Source organism: Saccoglossus kowalevskii, chromosome 2 (assembly GCF_978046115.1).
Source record: "Saccoglossus kowalevskii chromosome 2, keSacKowa6.1, whole genome shotgun sequence".
Taxonomy (NCBI): Eukaryota; Metazoa; Hemichordata; class Enteropneusta; family Harrimaniidae; genus Saccoglossus; species Saccoglossus kowalevskii.
Genome location: NC_140642.1, coordinates 8,572,279 through 8,591,063, shown reverse-complemented (window position 1 = coordinate 8,591,063; position 18,785 = coordinate 8,572,279). Strand labels below are relative to the sequence as shown.

The 18,785-nt window shown below is 35.2% G+C and overlaps 1 protein-coding gene across 1 annotated transcript; it reads right to left on the bottom strand.

The window, feature by feature from the left end:
• Positions 1-4,500: 4,500 nt before the first annotated feature.
• On the bottom strand, positions 4,501-18,730 carry LOC100377787 (COMM domain-containing protein 1-like). The gene is made up of 4 exons (XM_002736577.4): positions 18,524-18,730; positions 10,466-10,624; positions 7,689-7,826; positions 4,501-4,959 (listed from the first exon to the last, which is right to left on the bottom strand). The coding sequence occupies exons 1-4, from the start codon at positions 18,692-18,694 to the stop codon at positions 4,858-4,860; spliced, it is 570 nt and encodes a 189-aa protein (XP_002736623.2). The 5' UTR covers positions 18,695-18,730; the 3' UTR covers positions 4,501-4,857.
• Positions 18,731-18,785: the final 55 nt, after the last annotated feature.

The following is an 18,785-nucleotide window of genomic DNA, read 5'->3' as shown; positions in this document are numbered from 1 at the left end:
ATGGAATTAGTTACCAACAGACATTCGTTCTGCAGCCAGTTTAAACATTTTCAAATCTAAACTCAAAACTTATATGTTTCAGAGAGCATTTCTGTGAACTGACAGCGTCATTGAGCATCATCGTGATGGATATTAGACACTATAAAAACTCTTAATTATTATAATTATTATTATATGAACTCTGAGGGGATGGTAGATTTGGACATAAGGGGTTGTTAACCATTATTTAGTATGAGGGGATGGTAGATTTGTACATAAGGGGTTAACCATTATGAAATCTGGGGTATGGTAGATTTGTACATAAGGGGTTAACCATAATGAACTATGAGGGATGGTAGATATGTACACAAGAGGTTAACCATTATGAACTCTGGGTTATGGTAGATTTGTACATAAGGGGTTAACCATTATGAAATTTGGGGATGGTAGATGTGTACACAAGGGGTTAACCATTATGAACTCTGGGGGATGGTAGATGTGTACACAAGGGGTAACCATTATGAATTCTGAGAGTGGTAGATTTGTACATAAGGGGTTAACCATTTTGAAATCTGGGGATGGTAGATGTGTACACAAGGGGTAACCATTATGAATTCTGAGGGTGGTAGATTTGTACATAAAGAGTAACCATTATTTACTATGAGGGGATGGTAGATGTGTACATAAAGGGTTAACCATAATGAACTGTGGGAGATGGCAGATTTCTACATAAGGGGTTAACCATTATGAACTCTGGGGGATGGTAGATGTGTACATAAGGGGTTAACCATTATGAACTCTGGGGGATGGTAGATGTGTACATAAGGGGTTAACCATTATGAACCCTGGGGATGGTAGATTTGGTCATAAGGGGTTAACCATTATTTACTATGAGGGGATGGTAGATTTGTATATAAGGGGTTAACCATTATGAACTCTGGGGATGGTAAATTTGTACATAAGGGGTCGACCATTATGAAATCTGGGGATGGTAGATGTGTACATAAGAGGTTAACCATTATGAAATCTGGGGGATGGTAGATGTGTACATAAGGGGTTAACCATTATGAAATCTGGGGGATGGTAGATGTGTACATAAGAGGTTAACCATTATGAACCCTGGGGATGGTAAATTTGTACATAAGGGGTCGACCATTATGAAATCTGGGGATGGTAGATGTGTACATAAGAGGTTAACCATTATGAAATCTGGGGGATGGTAGATGTGTACATAAGGGGTTAACCATTATGAAATCTGGGGGATGGTAGATGTGTACATAAGGGGTTAACCATTATGAAATCTGGGGGATGGTAAATGTGTACATAAGGGGTTAACCATTATAAACTCTGGGGAAGGGTGGTAGATTTGGTAATAAGGGGTTAACCATTATTTACTATGAGGGGATGGTAGATTTGTACATAAGGGGTTAACCATTATGAAATCTGGGGGATGGTAAATTTGTACATAAGTGGTTAACCATTATGAACTCTGGGGATGGTAAATGTGTACATAAGGGGTTAACCATTATGAAATCTGGGGATGGTAAATGTGTACATAAGGGGTTAACCATTATGAAATCTGGGGGATGGTAAATGTGTACATAAGGGGTTAACCATTATAAACTCTGGGGAAGGGTGGTAGATTTGGTAATAAGGGGTTAACCATTATTTACTATGAGGGGATGGTAGATTTGTACATAAGGGGTTAACCATTATGAAATCTGGGGGATGGTAAATTTGTACATAAGTGGTTAACCATTATGAACTCTGGGGATGGTAAATGTGTACATAAGGAGTTAACCATTATGAACTCTGGGGATGGTAAATGTGTACATAAGGGGTTAACCATTATGAACTCTGGGGATGGTAAATGTGTACATAAGGGGATAACCATTATGAAATCTGGGGGATGGTAGATTTGTACATATGGGGTTAATCATTATGAACTCTGGGGATGGTAAATGTGTACATAAGGGGTTAACCATTATGAAATCTGGGGGATGGTAAATTTGTACATAAGGGGTTAACCATTATGAACTCTGGGGATGGTAAATGTGTACATAAGGGGTTAACCATTATGAAATCTGGGGGATGGTAGATTTGTACATATGGGGTTAATCATTATGAACTCTGGGGATGGTAAATGTGTACATAAGGGGTTAACCATTATGAAATCTGGGGGATGGTAGATTTGTACATATGGGGTTAATCATTATTTACTATGAGGGGATGGTAGATTTGTACTTAAGTGGTTAACCATTATGAAATCTGGGGGATGGTAGATGTGTACATAAGAGGTTAACCATTATGAAATCTGGGGGATGGTAGATGTGTACATAAGGAGTTAACCATTATGAACTCTGGGGATGGTAAATGTGTACATAAGGGGTTAACCATTATGAAATCTGGGGGATGGTAGATTTGTACATATGGGGTTAATCATTATTTACTATGAGGGGATGGTAGATTTGTACTTAAGTGGTTAACCATTATGAAATCTGGGGGATGGTAAATGTGTACATAAGGGGTTAACCATTATGAAATCTGGGGGATGGTAGATTTGTACATATGGGGTTAATCATTATTTACTATGAGGGGATGGTAGATTTGTACTTAAGTGGTTAACCATTATGAAATCTGGGGGATGGTAGATGTGTACATAAGGGGTTAACCATTATGAAATCTGGGGGATGGTAGATGTGTACATAAGGGGTTAACCAATATGAAATCTGGGGGATGGTAGATTTGTACATATGGGGTTAATCATTATTTACTATGAGGGGATGGTAGATTTGTACATAAGGGGTTAACCATTATGAAATCTGGGGGATGGTAGATGTGTACATAAGGAGTTAACCATTATGAACTCTGGGGATGGTAAATGTGTACATAAGGGGTTAACCATTATGAAATCTGGGGGATGGTAGATTTGTACATATGGGATTAACCATTATTTACTATGAGGGGATGGTAGATTTGTACTTAAGTGGTTAACCATTATGAAATCTGGGGGATGGTAGATGTGTACATAAGGGGTTAACCATTATGAACTCTGGGGGATGGTAGATGTGTACATAAGGAGTTAACCATTATGAAATCTGGGGGATGGTAGATTTGGACATATGGGATTAACCATTATTTACTATGAGGGAATGGTAGATTTGTACATAAAGGGTTAACCATAATGAACTCTGGGAGATGGTAGATTTCTACATAAGGGGTTAACCAATATGAACTCTGGGGGATGGCAGATGTGTACATAAGGGGTTAAACATTATGAACTCTGGGGGATGATAGATGTGTACATAAGGGGTTAACCATTATGAACTCTGGGGAAATGGTAGATGTGTACACAAGGGGTAACCATTATGAATTCTGAGTGAGGTAGATTTGTACATAAGGGGTTAACCATTTTGAAATCTGGGGATGGTAGATGTATACACAAGGGGTAACCATTATGAACTTTGATGGTGGTAGATTTGTACATAAGGGGTTAACCATTTTGAAATCTGGGGATGGTAGATGTGTACACAAGGGGTAACCATTATGAATTCTGAGGGTGGTAGATTTGTACATAAGGGGTTAACCATTTTGAAATCTGGGGATGGTAGATGTGTACATAAGGGGTAACCATTATGAACTCTGATGGTGGTAGACCATTATGAAGTCTGGGTTATGGTAGATGTGTACACAAGGGTTAACCATTATGAACTCTGGGTTATGGTAGATGTGTACACAAGGGTTAACCATTATGAACTCTGGGTTATGGTAGATGTGTACACAAGGGTTAACCATTATGAACTCTGGGTTATGGTAGATGTGTACACAAGGGTTAACCATTATGAACTCTGGGTTATGGTACATAATGATAATGTCAATACTTGTAGATACAATAATGTCAATACTGGTACATACAATAATGTCAATATGGTCCATGTTATAATGTAATCTGTTGCTGTATTCCCACTCATGTTCATGCCATTTTCTTAGCTCTCCGAAAATTACCATGGTATTCCATTCTTGCAGGAAAATAAATTGATTTCTTGGACAACTTTCACAACTTGAATGATATAACGCTTGAAAAGAGTTATAAATAGCAATCTCATTTCTTGTTCTTTATTTGATTCATGATATGAATGACAATAGAATCCACATTAAGCAGCAAGCAGAGCATTTTTTAATATGATCAATTTTTTTAAAATCCTGGTTGGCAGTATTTTAAGATCACAAAAAAAAACTATGATAACACATGTGAGTTCAAGTTCAGACTTCAGAGAACAAGAGTTAGATACACATGCTGTCCCTTGATTAATATTGGGTGATTAGCTTCAGGCTAATACATATTCATGAGTTGATCATCATGCAATAGCTACAAATTGCTACAATGTAAACATGATAACAAATTCTGAAATATAAAAGATTTGTATACATGTATAATACATAATAATGCCATAAAAGGTCTTGGAGTTTTATATCATGTCCCATTTGAAAATTGGGGCATACTCGGTAAGTGCTATTTCTCCAGAATATAATTCAGGTGAGTATTGACAAGATCACTGAATGCCATCAAATGTTTGAGGTGACAAAAATACATCTTATCCTTGGACACTTCAGGAATACAAAGTGCTTTCCAGAATAAAATCTCTCAGGCTGTGGCTTCAACATCTTGGGTCGGGCTCAGAATTCCAGCTTTATTCTATACATAACAATTTATGGCATGTTTAATTTGCTGTGACATTAACTCCATTGACATGACTTTTAGAGCCACATCAAGAGTTTTTACTCATGAATTGTGAAGTTCATCAAGATTCAGGATAATGTTCTGGTCTGCCTGATGTGTTTGTTGCCATGCCAATACCAGAGTATCAAGATGACCAACTATTGGCAATGTGAACTGATCTGTTTTTCAATCTCCTCTAAACTACTTATCATATTTGTCAACTTCTCTTCATCCATTTCAAACCTTACAACATCTGCTTCCTGAAACGATATTTAACAATGTTTTTGAAATGATGAGATGTACTGTATTTATTTTACTCAAAGTACTCAAGTGACAAAGGAGCATGTACGATCAAAATAAGTCCTATTTTAATGATCCAGTAAACAGTAAATGTAAAGTTGTTTCCAATAGAGATGTACTTGTAAAGAGTAAATCAGGTATCTACATTGATGCTGATGGATATAACACAAACATGCTGACCAGGCAACACACTGCCAGGAGTAACAATGACAGGTCACACCAAGTTCAATACATTGACAATGACAGGTCACACTAAGTTCAAAACATTGACAATGACAGGTCACACCAAGTTCAATACATTGAAAATGACAGGTCACACCAAGTTCAAAACATTGACAATGACAGGTCACACTAAGTTCAATACATGGACAATGACAGGTCACACTAAGTTCAATACATTGAAAATGACAGGTCACACTAAGTTCAATACATTGAAAATGACAGGTCACACCAAGTTCAATACATTGAAAATGACAGGTCACACCAAGTTCAATACATTGAAAATGACAGGTCACACCAAGTTCAATACATTGAAAATGACAGGTCACACTAAGTTCAATACATGGATAATGACAGGTCACACCAAGTTCAATACATTGAAAATGACAGGTCACACCAAGTTCAACACATTGACAATGACAGGTCACACCAAGTTCAATACATTGAAAATGACAGGTCACACCAAGTTCAATACATTGAAAATGACAGGTCACACCAAGTTCAATACATTGAAAATGACAGGTCACACCAAGTTCAATACATTGAAAATGACAGGTCACACCAAGTTCAATACATTGAAAATGACAGGTCACACTAAGTTCAATACATGGATAATGACAGGTCACACTAAGTTCAATACATTGAAAATGACAGGTCACACTAAGTTCAATACATTGAAAATGACAGGTCACACCAAGTTCAATACATTGACAATGACAGGTCACACTAAGTTCAATACATTGAAAATGACAGGTCACACTAAGTTCAAAACATTGACAATGACAGGTCACACCAAGTTCAATACACAAATAAACAAATAATTCACAGTTCAATAAATACACTGACAATGTCAAGTTAATACCAACTGACAGGTCTGGACACCTCTCGTTCAGCAAAGAGCCAAGTTGAAATGCATTTAAAGTATATAATAACAACGAACACAAACAGCCCGGTGGTTACAAATTTCATTTGTTTACAAAGCTGCTTGCTATTCCACTGTAAATATAATAATCAACAGACATTTCTAAAATAGTGGTTGACATGCATTTTTCCATAGCTAATGAAATGCCATTGCATTTTTTTCTTTTAAAGGGCGGTGGTCGTCATGCCACGTCCTGTTCGATATGGGACTCATAGCGACGTATACAACGCGTACAAAATACATTGTTTAGTTACCTGAAATTCGAACACGTGCTGCGCAACGACCACCACGCTTTAACTAAGTTTGATCCCACATTTGATGATTGAATGAATAAACAATTTCCCAAATCTCCAGTCCCACCAGAAATGCAAGCGAGGTGCATATTCATTATAGGCATTACTTCCATTTTTGTTCTGTTTTTGACCATAGATACATCACAGCATTGAGCTAAAAAATGATGATTACAGTAACTACAAAAGTGACCATGGACACATGCATTTCGTCACACCCAACAATGGCAATTTATGTAGATTAATTATTTTAATAGAACCAAAAAGAGATTTTATTTGTTAAACCTTCAATTTGGAGCAATTACATTTTGGTACACTCTATTTTATCATTTGAGTATTCTTTACTTTAATACTACACACATCTGATACATTTTGTAGTCAGAACCACCATTTATTTTTCATGTCAGCCAAATCCTGCTTTTAATCATTTTAATTTTGCAAGTCAGTCATCTCCTGTAGTTTGTAGTCTGTGTTTTTCAACAAACTATTTTTCGGGTCATGGACATTTTTTCACTGTCCGTATCTGCACTTACATGTGGTTTATGAGTTCATATTGTTTTCATGCCTCTGCCCTTTCTAAAAGTGTGGCCTGTACTTTGTATCTGCCCTCTGTGTTTTTCACACCTCTTACATACCTCTTCTATGACAAAGCCAAGCAGGCAGAGATATTAAATTTAAACAATGGTGGTAGTAATTGAAATGACGCCATACGATAGAATACGATACTAGTTTGCTACAATTATAGTCAAATTCAATTTTTAGGTATGCTTCTATGTAATATGCATACAATTGTTATTGTGAGCGTACAGGAATCTAAGTGGGCACTGTAACTCACTTTACCTGCATAGTTGTCATGTATTAACCAGGCTTATCATTGATTTTATCAGTAACATGTCCATATCAGAAGCACCTCTGACACTCAACATCCCAAGCACTGCATTAGATAACATTGTCATGTCAAACTATATTGACACTAACATCATGGTCATGTGACTTGCTTTGGCTTGCTGAATCACAGTGTTACACCATGGTTACTTACACATTTGTATTCTTGAATTTATCATACATATTTTTTTAGAAGTGAGGATGGCTTGTAAAGGCGGTGATCAAGCTTTGCTCACAACCAGCTGTGGGTTATATTACTTCAAAATAAAATTGCAAAAAAATAGTGCAACAGAAATAAAAAAATGGACATATATCTTTAGCAGTTAAAGGAATTCACAATTCAGCATTCAATGTTGTATTATATATACATTACCTTTTTATCACATCCATTACCATTTGTTAATTGAAGTTCTACTATTGCTGATGGAGTATGAAGCTGATCAATATGCCTCGCTTGCGTCTTCAAATCTATTCGCCAGCTGACAGATTTAAGTGTACTATTCCAAGTTGACTATAGATCAAACACACAAAATATTAAAGAAAATTTAGAAAAATCTCCTGTGTGTTCAGTGCATTGAAAGGATGAAATAGATGTACAAAAGTTACCGACAATTTAAAATTTAAGACTAGCATAAAAAAAGCAAGTCTGTCAGCTAATATATGTTTGCTCTTTGAGATGCACAAGATAGAAGGAATCTGATCAACAGATTGAAGTTAATAATACTAACTAAAATTGTTATAACAAAAGGAATACATCTACTGTATGGTTTGTGCTCTCATGTCTGTAAAGCATCCCTGACTCCCAAAGTTTCACTATATAAGCACAAATTTCATTCCTGAACTAATTATGTTTATTGATTAACTCAGAAACCTATTATTTGAAACAATTAGATAATCATGTATGGATTTCAACCAAGAACTAGATTCGTGCATTATCCAAGATCACTAACTGTTCTTTAAAAGTGATTCTTTTACTGTAAATATATCATACTTGCCTAATTTATTCAAATTAGGAGATTATTATACAAAGATATCTGAAACTCTAATACTCTAATAATTTTGTGAGTAATATTTGTAAAGGAGGCCATTTTAATCTTTATTTAAATGTGAGTTTTTTGTGGTAGATTTGACATAATTAGTCTATTATTTCAGAGCAAAGTTTATCCTGTCATAACCTGTGGTAGCCTAAAGTGGTAAGATTAATTGACAAAAAACACTTAAATATGTGATTTGTTTACTGTTGTCATGGCGACCAATATATAAACACAACTTGAAATAAATCAACAAAACAGGCATTAATGAATGTTTTTTTAATGCTGCAGTTTTGAGTTCAATTGAGTTTTATAAGGTAAATGCAGTAGCAGTCAAGACTGACAAAAATCCTGTAACAATTCTCGAAACAGTTTTATTTATTTATTCAATCACTTAAAATCCATTGCAATGAATCATAACAAGACAAAATGATAACAAGACAAAAAAAATGACATAACAAAGCAAAAATAAACACAGAGAAAATTAAAAAAATTAAGAAGGCAGGAAACCCAAGAATTTGGAAGTGACGTCAATATCGAGAAGGTGTTGCTGTCTAAATTCAAAACAGACTCACAAATATTTGCTTAAGGGGATTGACATGAATTAATTGCACACAATAAAGCTGATTGCTTTATTTTATTTTATTGAAATTTGTGGATATTTTCCTTGCTTTTGTAAATAGAGTGTTTCGGTGTTGGGCATAGACAGGGCATGACATCACAAAATTTTGTTCATCTTCGATCTGATTTGTCTTACAGAGAAAACATCTTTTCAATGTACTGAAAATACACATTATAAGGCCAAAGCATTTCTCAATCGAACATTTTTTGTTTGTTCTATTTTTGCTTCCTGAAGAATAAAGAAATTGTATAATAGAAGAGTACTGCTTAATTCATTGTCTTTGTTTACACATGCGTGTTTACACGTAAGTAGTCTGGTGGTTGCTAACCACATTTGCATATTTTACTCCGTCACAAACTACAGAGATTTCAATGTCAAATATTGACAGAAAAACCACATAGATGGAATCAATATTTTTTGCAAGCATTCAGTATGAAGAACTGTCAAAGATTGATATGAAATATACTGTGTTAAGGAACAATTAGATTTTTTCCGTAAAGTGTGATCATGACAAAATTGATGAGAAAAAATTAAATTGGCTTGTCCATGCAAGATTTCTGAATACTCTTGGAACACTTTGAAAAAAAATGAATTGAGTTGAGTACAGAGTTTCCTCTTTTAATTCACACAAAAACACATTCCCCATGCACAGGCGAAGATATACTGAGGGTAGTAGTTAGATGTATAGTTGTGATACAAAAAAACTATTGTTGGCTTTCCCATTATATTTTCGTTTTTTTTATTCAAAATTTTGTGATGTTATGAGATGACTCCATAATTAAGTTACGTTGAAAAGATTAGGCTACACAGGACTCTGCGGCTATTGGTCACGGGTTCATTGCCCGGTTCAGTTTACCCACAGGTGTGGTGTGTTAAACATGCCTTGCACCCTGTTCTAATCACTTGGTCACTTGATATGCAAATTAGAACTCATGAATATTAATAGCAACTCACAAGAGACACAAATGAATCATGAGGGAGAATTATACAGAGATATGGAAATCACTCTAAAAGAGTACACTTTTTTTACTGTTTTTCAAGGATTTGCCAAAGCTGATTTTTTATTTCTGAAAGAAAGAGATAGGTGATTGTCTCAGAATTCGTTTTTCATGATTCAGTGAAAATAAAATCCAGCGAATATACCTTTTTTCCTATATTTTACATTCAACTCGTCAAGAATCTGAAAATACAAAACATCCAAAAAGTCTTTTAAAAGTATTTTACAGTAAGTTATTTATAAGCTATGCACCTGCATATTGTTTTACTTTATATATATCATATATATTGGGGAGTTTCTATTGATATACCCGTTATCATATTAGGCAGCATCTCTTTATACATAGAGGGCGCTCTACTAAGTCATGTTGTGGCTGAAATATAACACAGTCACAAAACAATTTACAAGTGATGATAAATGACAATAATTAGTCCTGGTCGATAGAGACAAAGTAAGAACGTAAGTTGATAAAAATGTAAAAAATACTAAATATCCCTTACTTGGCTGATGACGCTGTCATGAATCTTCACTTTGTGATTCTTCCAGAACTTTGAATATACAGCAGCTTGTTCTTCAGTGATACCACCTTCTCTTTTCTTTGTGTGTGAACTCAAGAAAGCTGCCAACTGATTGTAATCCATGTCAGCTGATACTATACTCTGAAAACATGCAATTGAAGTTTATCAGTCAAAAAAACCAAAACAATTACATCACTACACGCATATACAATGTACATGTGATTTAAGGCAGCTTTAATTGAAATATATATGAGAGGAAATTATTGATTTTGAGCCAACATATAACAACATATGGTTCAAAAAGTGCATTATGAAATACTAGTAGTGGTTCTGGCATTCTGACTAATAAAAAAATAATTGAACTTGGAGGGATTTTCATGAGAGGTAACAGGTGGGATATACATTGTAGGAGCTGCCAACATGATGTACTACATGTATGACAAAAAATGTAATAAGCTAAAATTATGCAGCAGCTTTGTGGACTTTGCCAAAGGTTTTGTTACAATCTGGATAACTGGTCTTTTCTATAAATTAACATATGAAAATTGGTGCTTACAAGTCTTAGTAGGGGATTTGGATTATAACATGATCTAAATCCAACGTTAAGCCTATAAACGTTCCATTGTTTTTAGTGCCAAACCCCTTTGTTAAGTACAACAACAAATATTTCGTTGGTGTTTGTGAGCTCTTGTGTGATTGGTCAATGCATGGACAGCTCTTCCACTTCCGTGTTTTACTCCCTATCAATTTGGGCCCTGTTTAACCATAGACAGTATAGTAGTATAGTAACACCAATGTCAAACGCAGTATGCCCAACGTAAGCAGGGCTGGAATATTATGATGAGCAAGTAAACAATGACGTCATATTTACTTCCATACGATGTCACTAATTAATTGAATAAAATTAAAAGTTAGTTTCAGACGGCAGTAATGTTTCCGTACATGTTATATTCAGTCTGTACCCCATTTTCGACAAAATATTTGAATATTTTTGTTTTCATGGTGCATGAATCTTATTAATATTATGTTATTGTTTACCGACTATGCTCGTTTTTTTATTTTTCTCTGCCACGCATTTTTTTTTTTTCAAACAGACTTTGAATCCGTATGTTCTCTCGTCTGTCACCATCTTGACAATAGCTCGCACTCTTTCAACCGGAATTCATGTCTAAGATTGTACCCTGTTTTCGTCAAAATACTCGAATATTTTAGTTTTCATGATGCATGAATCTTCTTATTATGTTATTTTCCACCGACTGTGCTCGGTTTTTGTTGTTCTTTGTCTTGCACTTATTTTGAAATTAACTTTCAATCCGTCCGTTTTTATGTCTGTCGTCATCTTGACTACTTATTCACACTTTCAAACGGAATGCATGTGTAAGTTTGTACCCCGTATTCGACAAAATACACGAATATTATTGTTTTCATGATGCATGAATCGTCAAATTTTGTTATTTTCACTGACTACACTTGTTTTTTGTTGTTGTCTGTCTCGCATTTTATAAATAGACTTTCATTCCGTTTTCCGTTTTCACGTCTGTCGCCATCTTGACTACACGTCCAGTCTTTCAGCCTGAATGCACGTCTACCTACGTTATACCATGGAGGTAGAAAAGAGATTCTACCTCCATGGTTATACCCTGTTTTTATTAATAATTTCAACAAAATAACTCGAATACTTGTGAATAAATGAGGCACGATTGTCTTTATTATTTTATTTTCACTATTATCGGTTTTTTGTTAGCGTTTCAAAGGGTTTCTTTTACGTGACGATCAAGGAAACGCAAATCTTCGCTATTTTCGATGTTGATCGGCCCGGGCTCTGAATCACACACACAGAGTTGTTAACATGAATTGCTGTGTCTACTGCGTTTGGATCTTCTTCACTATCATTTCCACCGTCATCAAAATCCGGAAAAAAAAACATCGAGCAAATCATCTACACACGGGAACTCGTGATCAGCAACGGCCATTTAGAATACCCATGGAATACCGTAGGCGACTCTCATCAACGAAATTACGCAGTCCGCTTCATTGATTGTTTAGTTTGATAATTTATAAACATATATTCAGTGTGAGACTGTTGCTTTCAAGTTGTGTTAATACAAAGATGATTTAAAGTTGTCCCTTCCGTTACCAACGTATTCAATATACGGAAATAGCATATGTGTGCGTTTGCGTGAGTGAAAGATGCAGGCGAAATTTCTCGTCAGTTCTATATATTTCGAACGCGCGTGGTCGGCGCCTTTGATTGCGTTTATTTTGTTCTTTCATTCGCGAAATCTATCACTGGCACCGTTTATTTTGTCATGTCTCACAACTGAATGTCCAAGCTGACTTTGTTTTGTCTGTATATAGTTTTGTGGACAAGGGAGGTCATCTTGGTTGCCTAATTAACTAATTAAAATACCTGTCAGGCATCTCTCTACCTTAACGAGAAATCGAAATAAATATTTAGTTTATGTTAACGGTTAGTTTAAATCAGCTTAACTTTTTTTCCAGCCTACCCTGCTACAATAGAATCGCTGGAGTTGCTTGTCCTTCCTACTATATTGTCTAAGGTTTAACTCCGGGGTCTCTTGACTGGAGATCTGTGTTAGAAAATAAACCTTTGTTGTTGCGGTGTACGCAAGAAGATGAACTACTTATGTTTTTAACATCACTTCACCTATTAACAATTCACCCCTAGACGTGATAATTTCATTTCAATAGTAAAAATCCGTTCTCAAAAATCCAAATAATCACAACCTCACCGAAATTCATTTTCTATTCTTACCCACAAGCCACACCCAGACCCACGTGACCCAGATCATTCATCAAAACGAGTGGTCTGGGGTATACTAGTACTCTGACCCATGCCGAGGACTTCCTGTTTGTAATGCTATATGATAAATCAGATTAACTATTACGTGAAACCAAAGACAATTGTCATTGTAATGATCATTACAGCTCCCTGGTGAAACCAAATGAAAATCATTCTAAAATAACGTACTTATACCCAATTGATTCTGGAAAAAAAAATGACATTTGCAATAATAATCGACGAGCAGGTCCGGGTAGTAACGTTCGGTTGACGAAATAGACGATACAACAGTACTGATTGAACCTACATGAATGCTACTCTATTTCACATAACCAAATGTTGTTGTTTTTTGCTGTTGTACATTATCTTCGGTAATAACTCCGAAAGTGAAGTCTTATATCTTCAGCAGAACGTAGCCGTTAAAACTTGCAAAACGAGTCTGTTTCGATCCATCATCGCTTAAGCAGCATACAATTTATTTATTTTTTGACTCATTTAAAAAATACGAACGGTGTCAATATTTAAAACTGCATTTTGTCTGTCTCTAGCGTGCCTCAGAATGATATAGATCTTGGCCGATCGTATTTTTACAAAGGACCTGAATGTACAGCACTAATTTCACCCAACCTCCTGCTCGCTTCTGCTTTTCGATTATCATTTTTAATCGCTTTTGCAACCGCCTGTTGAATAATTTTCGCTTATTTTTTCGAGCGCGCGAACCCAGAAATATCGCCCGTCTGCATGCTCGCATTTTAAATACATGGCCGTGGCATCAATATGTTCATGGTGTATCTGCTCTCTGCCCCAAGGAGTTAGCATTGCCTGTATCATGTAATTGTCTCGATAATCATGTTGTTGAAACGATATAGCAGCCCTGGATTCAAACGGAACACAGTCCCGCTGTACGTTCGCGAACGAAACAAAGTATGATGGTTTGGAAGTGTCGTTCGAAATTAAATAATGGTTAATACTCATTGAATCCTCAAACTTTAGCACTAAAACAACCATTTCGACAACTCATGTGCCAGTGTTCAGTGTTTGGACAAGCGGTCAGTGTTTTTAATAAGCGAGTGAGAAAAAAAGGGATAAAAACATGGTCGTGTTTCCGGTCGGAAATTAAGTGATATGTTATAAAATGTTATAAAAGCGAAATATTGGGCGAAATGAGTATTGATGCCCATTTATAGTTGACATGCGTCACCAAATGGGGACATGGTTAGAGTTGGTAGTACCATGGAAGGTACTAATCCATGGTAGTACCAGTACTAGTATACGCGGGGAGGGAGTCCAGAGAGGGAACAGCCAGCATCCCTTTTACGGGAAAACGTGAAATCTCGACGGATTTGTTTCGTTATCACATGTAATATCAGGTTTTGCGGACTTCTGAGTTCAAAAATGATGACTAAATCAGCTAAAAAGCAAGCGTTTAGAAACATACCTATGCAGAAGCTGGTTTGCCAGTACTTAATCCATTTTAACACCTAGGCTACTCTATTGACATTGGTTGTTTATTTCATGGATTTGGCACTTGAGGTAGCTGATAAGCCGTGTCGAAAACGTGCACAAAACGACCATTCTGTGCACGTTTTCGACACGGATTAAAAACCAGTTGTAAGCACAAATTTTCATATGAATAAATAACAAATCATTGTTGCAATAAAGGGAATGTTATTCATGCCTATGTTTATATAATAAGGCCAAAAAGCAAGATGGCTGCAAGTCTGTCGTCTTTTATCTGATTACAAATTGAATTATTATGTATTGCTACATGCAATAATATATGAAAATCACTGGTCATGAGGCAAGCATTTGAAGATAAAAACATATCGTAATTATTAAAACCATGTTCATTGAGAATCTAAATTAAATAACAAATGTATGGATGGATGGATGGATACAAACTAAACAATGCAATATCTTTTCTTTAAAAGTGAGTCCTGAAACAATGCAATAAATAATATATCCAAACATTTTACACAGACAATTAAAAAAACAAACTACATGGAGTGTATTAATCTTAATGTTCCTTATAGAGTAATATAACATGAATTGTATGACAGTTTCTAAAAAAAATAATAGTACAGCAACATATCTAGGCAAAATTTGACAAGAAAAATACTAGCTAAAGTGTTTTTCAATTAATATTACATATACTGTATTATTCTCAATTTCCCTCATAAAATAATACAACATGATTGTTCCTAAATAATAGTGTAGTAATATATAAAAGTGAAATAAAATACTAGCCAGATTTAAAAAAGGCAGGAAAACACTGCACTACTCAGGGGAGAGTAGGAAATCAAACTGGCTGGTGCACCGCTACTCAGTGCAGAGCGCCAATGAGAACTGGAAACTGATTAAAATTAGGGGTCACAACGGCTACTAGCTCAGGTGTGAAATACATATTTTATTTTATCTGTTTTTAAATCTATCAGGTTTTGATCTATGCTGGCATAAGATATGATAACACCATGTTATTATTGGTCCCAAATATTTTATTAAAATAAAGTTCTATTAATCCTATAATATGTACGGATTGTTGTTATATTATATGACACAACAGATACAAGTAAAAAATTATTCATTTGGTAAAAACAGGGGGCACGCTGCTGGGACTAACAGAAAGTTACAACTCGCATTTGGTATTATGATTTTTCAAAGCCATGATTTGACAATGGTAGGTATTATTAATGTTCATTCTTAGTCTGTATCGCAATCCAGAGAAAATGTTCAGGATCAGTATAAGATACAGACAAACTAAAATGTCATCTTGTATTTTACATGTGACATGATTATTTAAGAGGCCATGTACAAAAAATGTATGTTTTATAAATTAAATCAAGCCTTGCCCATGACATATTTTTTCAACAAAGGACATTCATTTTCATTTACATGTTTGTGTTAATAATTAGTAACTATTTCGATGTGCGTCAAACTGGGTGGCCCAGTTGAAATATTCAGAGCCAGTACAATAATGTATACAAATTTATATAATTTATTAGAAAAGCAATGCAATAAGTCAACGATGTTGAAATATTCAGAGGCAGTAGAATATTTTATACAAATTTGCATAATTTATTAGCAAAGCATGCATGATGTATATTCATAAAATTTGAGTTACTAACTCAAATTTTCTTAACAGTTACATCCACACACTGTAATTCATTTTTAAAGTGCCTGTGAAATTGCTGCTATTTTCTCGCCTAAAATCATTCATTGGTACATCAATATTATTAATTTTTATGTTTCTAAGCATAAAATAGTTTTTTAAAGTGAAAAAGCGCATTTCAAACTTGTCTTCAACAAGTTGTCTTCGGCAACTTTATTTTTATGTATTAGCTCATTAGCTTCTCATTTGTATACAAAAATTTCCCTTGTGACATCAGAAAGAGAACTTGCTGGGCAGCTTGCATCGCCGACACATGTATATACGGCAAATTTCTTGTACAGTTTTCTCACCTTTAACTGAATTGCCCTCGTTTGTCGAGGAAGAACGAACCATAATGAACACATAATATCAAGTTTGTCACACAGGGTCAAGTTAGATGCGAAATATGTTCTTTCTGGCATAGCTGGTCACTGTGATCATCACCGTCACTCGTTTGTACACGAGTACTGTCGCTGGACCCCGGCACTGGACAACATTAAAGTTGGTAAAAAGTTAGAAAGAACTACAATGAAATTGGTCAGGACTGCACAACTACTTATATGGTAGTCAGTTGAAGTTTTGACTTCTATTTCCACGTACTTTATGCCTATGTCGATCCTTGTCAAGTTTGTCAAAATCGAATTTGTGGTTATTTAGCAGCAGCTTACTAGGCATTTCACGATACTGTTTTATTTCATCGATCGTAGTGATCAATAATATAGAGAAATACTTAAAAAAAAAAATCACAGTTACCAAATAAACGCTAGCTGCGTGGAAATGAATTGATACAAAAATAATTGAAAGCGAAACATATACAGACAAATTCAGAGTGGATTCGAGTTAGCGTGTTTGTCATAATTATGACATCATATTAAAAATTTACTTGGTCGAAACACATTGACAGACCAAGCCTGGATTCTTATTCCATAAATTATTATGCAGAATTATTGCTACTTCTCACATAAAACTAATTCTCTTTCTCAAAAAAAAAAAACGGCCGAAAAATGTATATCATTTACTAGTGAAAGTATGTTGAATAGCGCAGTGTTATTGAAGTATGGAACAAGAGTATGGCTTCCTCTCAAATTTTGGCATTTGATGGTGCACGGGAACAGTCAACCGTTTCAGGATAGGTGGGCGTGGCTATAGCACTAGAAATATCTCAAATTTACTTCGATACAAGTAATCATTTTCAACAACAAAATTAATAACTGTCCATTTCAGTGGGACACAGATTTAAAATGGGAAACGTATGGGGGGGGGGGCATTTCACAGGCTCTTTAACCATGTGGTAAGCTTATTTGTTTAACTTTTGTCCTTAGCCCCTGAGCACATTTGCAGAAGTTGCAACAATGCTATTGTTATTGTTGCTAACAAAACACTCCAAAATAAACCAATGTTGAGATATTTATATATTTTGCTTGCCTAATTTATGTGACAGTCATTACTGGGATGAATGTTCGTTAACGAGAAATATATATTCCCTGTTAACTCCAGCTCCAATTTTTTAGGGTATAACTTTCTAACTCAATGTTCGTAACTTGGGAAAATTAGGAATCTCACATGGACCAATGAGTTTTTTCAAATAATTAAACTATTTAAATACCTATTCCTCCTTTCAAAATGAATGTGATTGACAATGCATGCAAGCACAGATAACTGACTGTACATTGCGAGATACCATTGAACACAACAATATATTATTTATAGTATGCAACATATACTGTATAACCACAGTGGTTAGACAGCAATTATTTGATGATAAAGGAAATGATTATTAATTCAAGGCATTTATTATCACCAGTATATCATGTTTCTTTTACTGTGTTTGCTATAGTGTCAGTACTGTATAGCTAGCATCCAATGTTCTTGGGACCCACCCCTTTTGTCAACGAAGCAGTCAATATTGGTATTGCTGGCATCGACTAAAGTATATATTAATAATTATTAATACACAGATTAGATACGATTCAAGGAAGTGTAAAGTCGCCTCATACCGGTTCGAGTCGCTACCGAAAAAAACACAAATATTACAATTTTTACAAATATTAGACTCGTCACATTGACAGTCCACTTCCGTCAACTTTACCTTCAGTAAACCCGTGTGCTTCATAAGAAGTTTTTGGAATTCATCTTCCGATATATTTGGGTATAGCTCTTCCTTGAGAAATTCGTTAGTAACTTCATTATCTCCATAATAGGTGTACTTAGCGACCCCATTCAACAATCCTAGTAAGTTTCTACTCTCTTGGTCAGCCATATTTCAGCGTCTGCCTCCCCTTGTCCAATCAAAACGGGTGTTTAAAAGAAGTATTCATAACTAGTGTTTTGATTGGACGTTACTGCAAATT

Excerpts from the sequence above, each read along its gene's own strand:
- LOC100377787 (XM_002736577.4), bottom strand. The coding sequence starts at position 18,694 with ATGGCTGACCAAGAGAGTAGAAACTTACTAGGATTGTTGAATGGGGTC. Across the intron at positions 10,625-18,523 it reads AGCACACGGGTTTACTGAAG|AGTATAGTATCAGCTGACAT; the intron begins GTAAAGTTGACG and ends GCATGTTTTCAG. Across the intron at positions 7,827-10,465 it reads ATGACAGCGTCATCAGCCAA|TCAACTTGGAATAGTACACT; the intron begins GTAAGGGATATT and ends TTTGATCTATAG.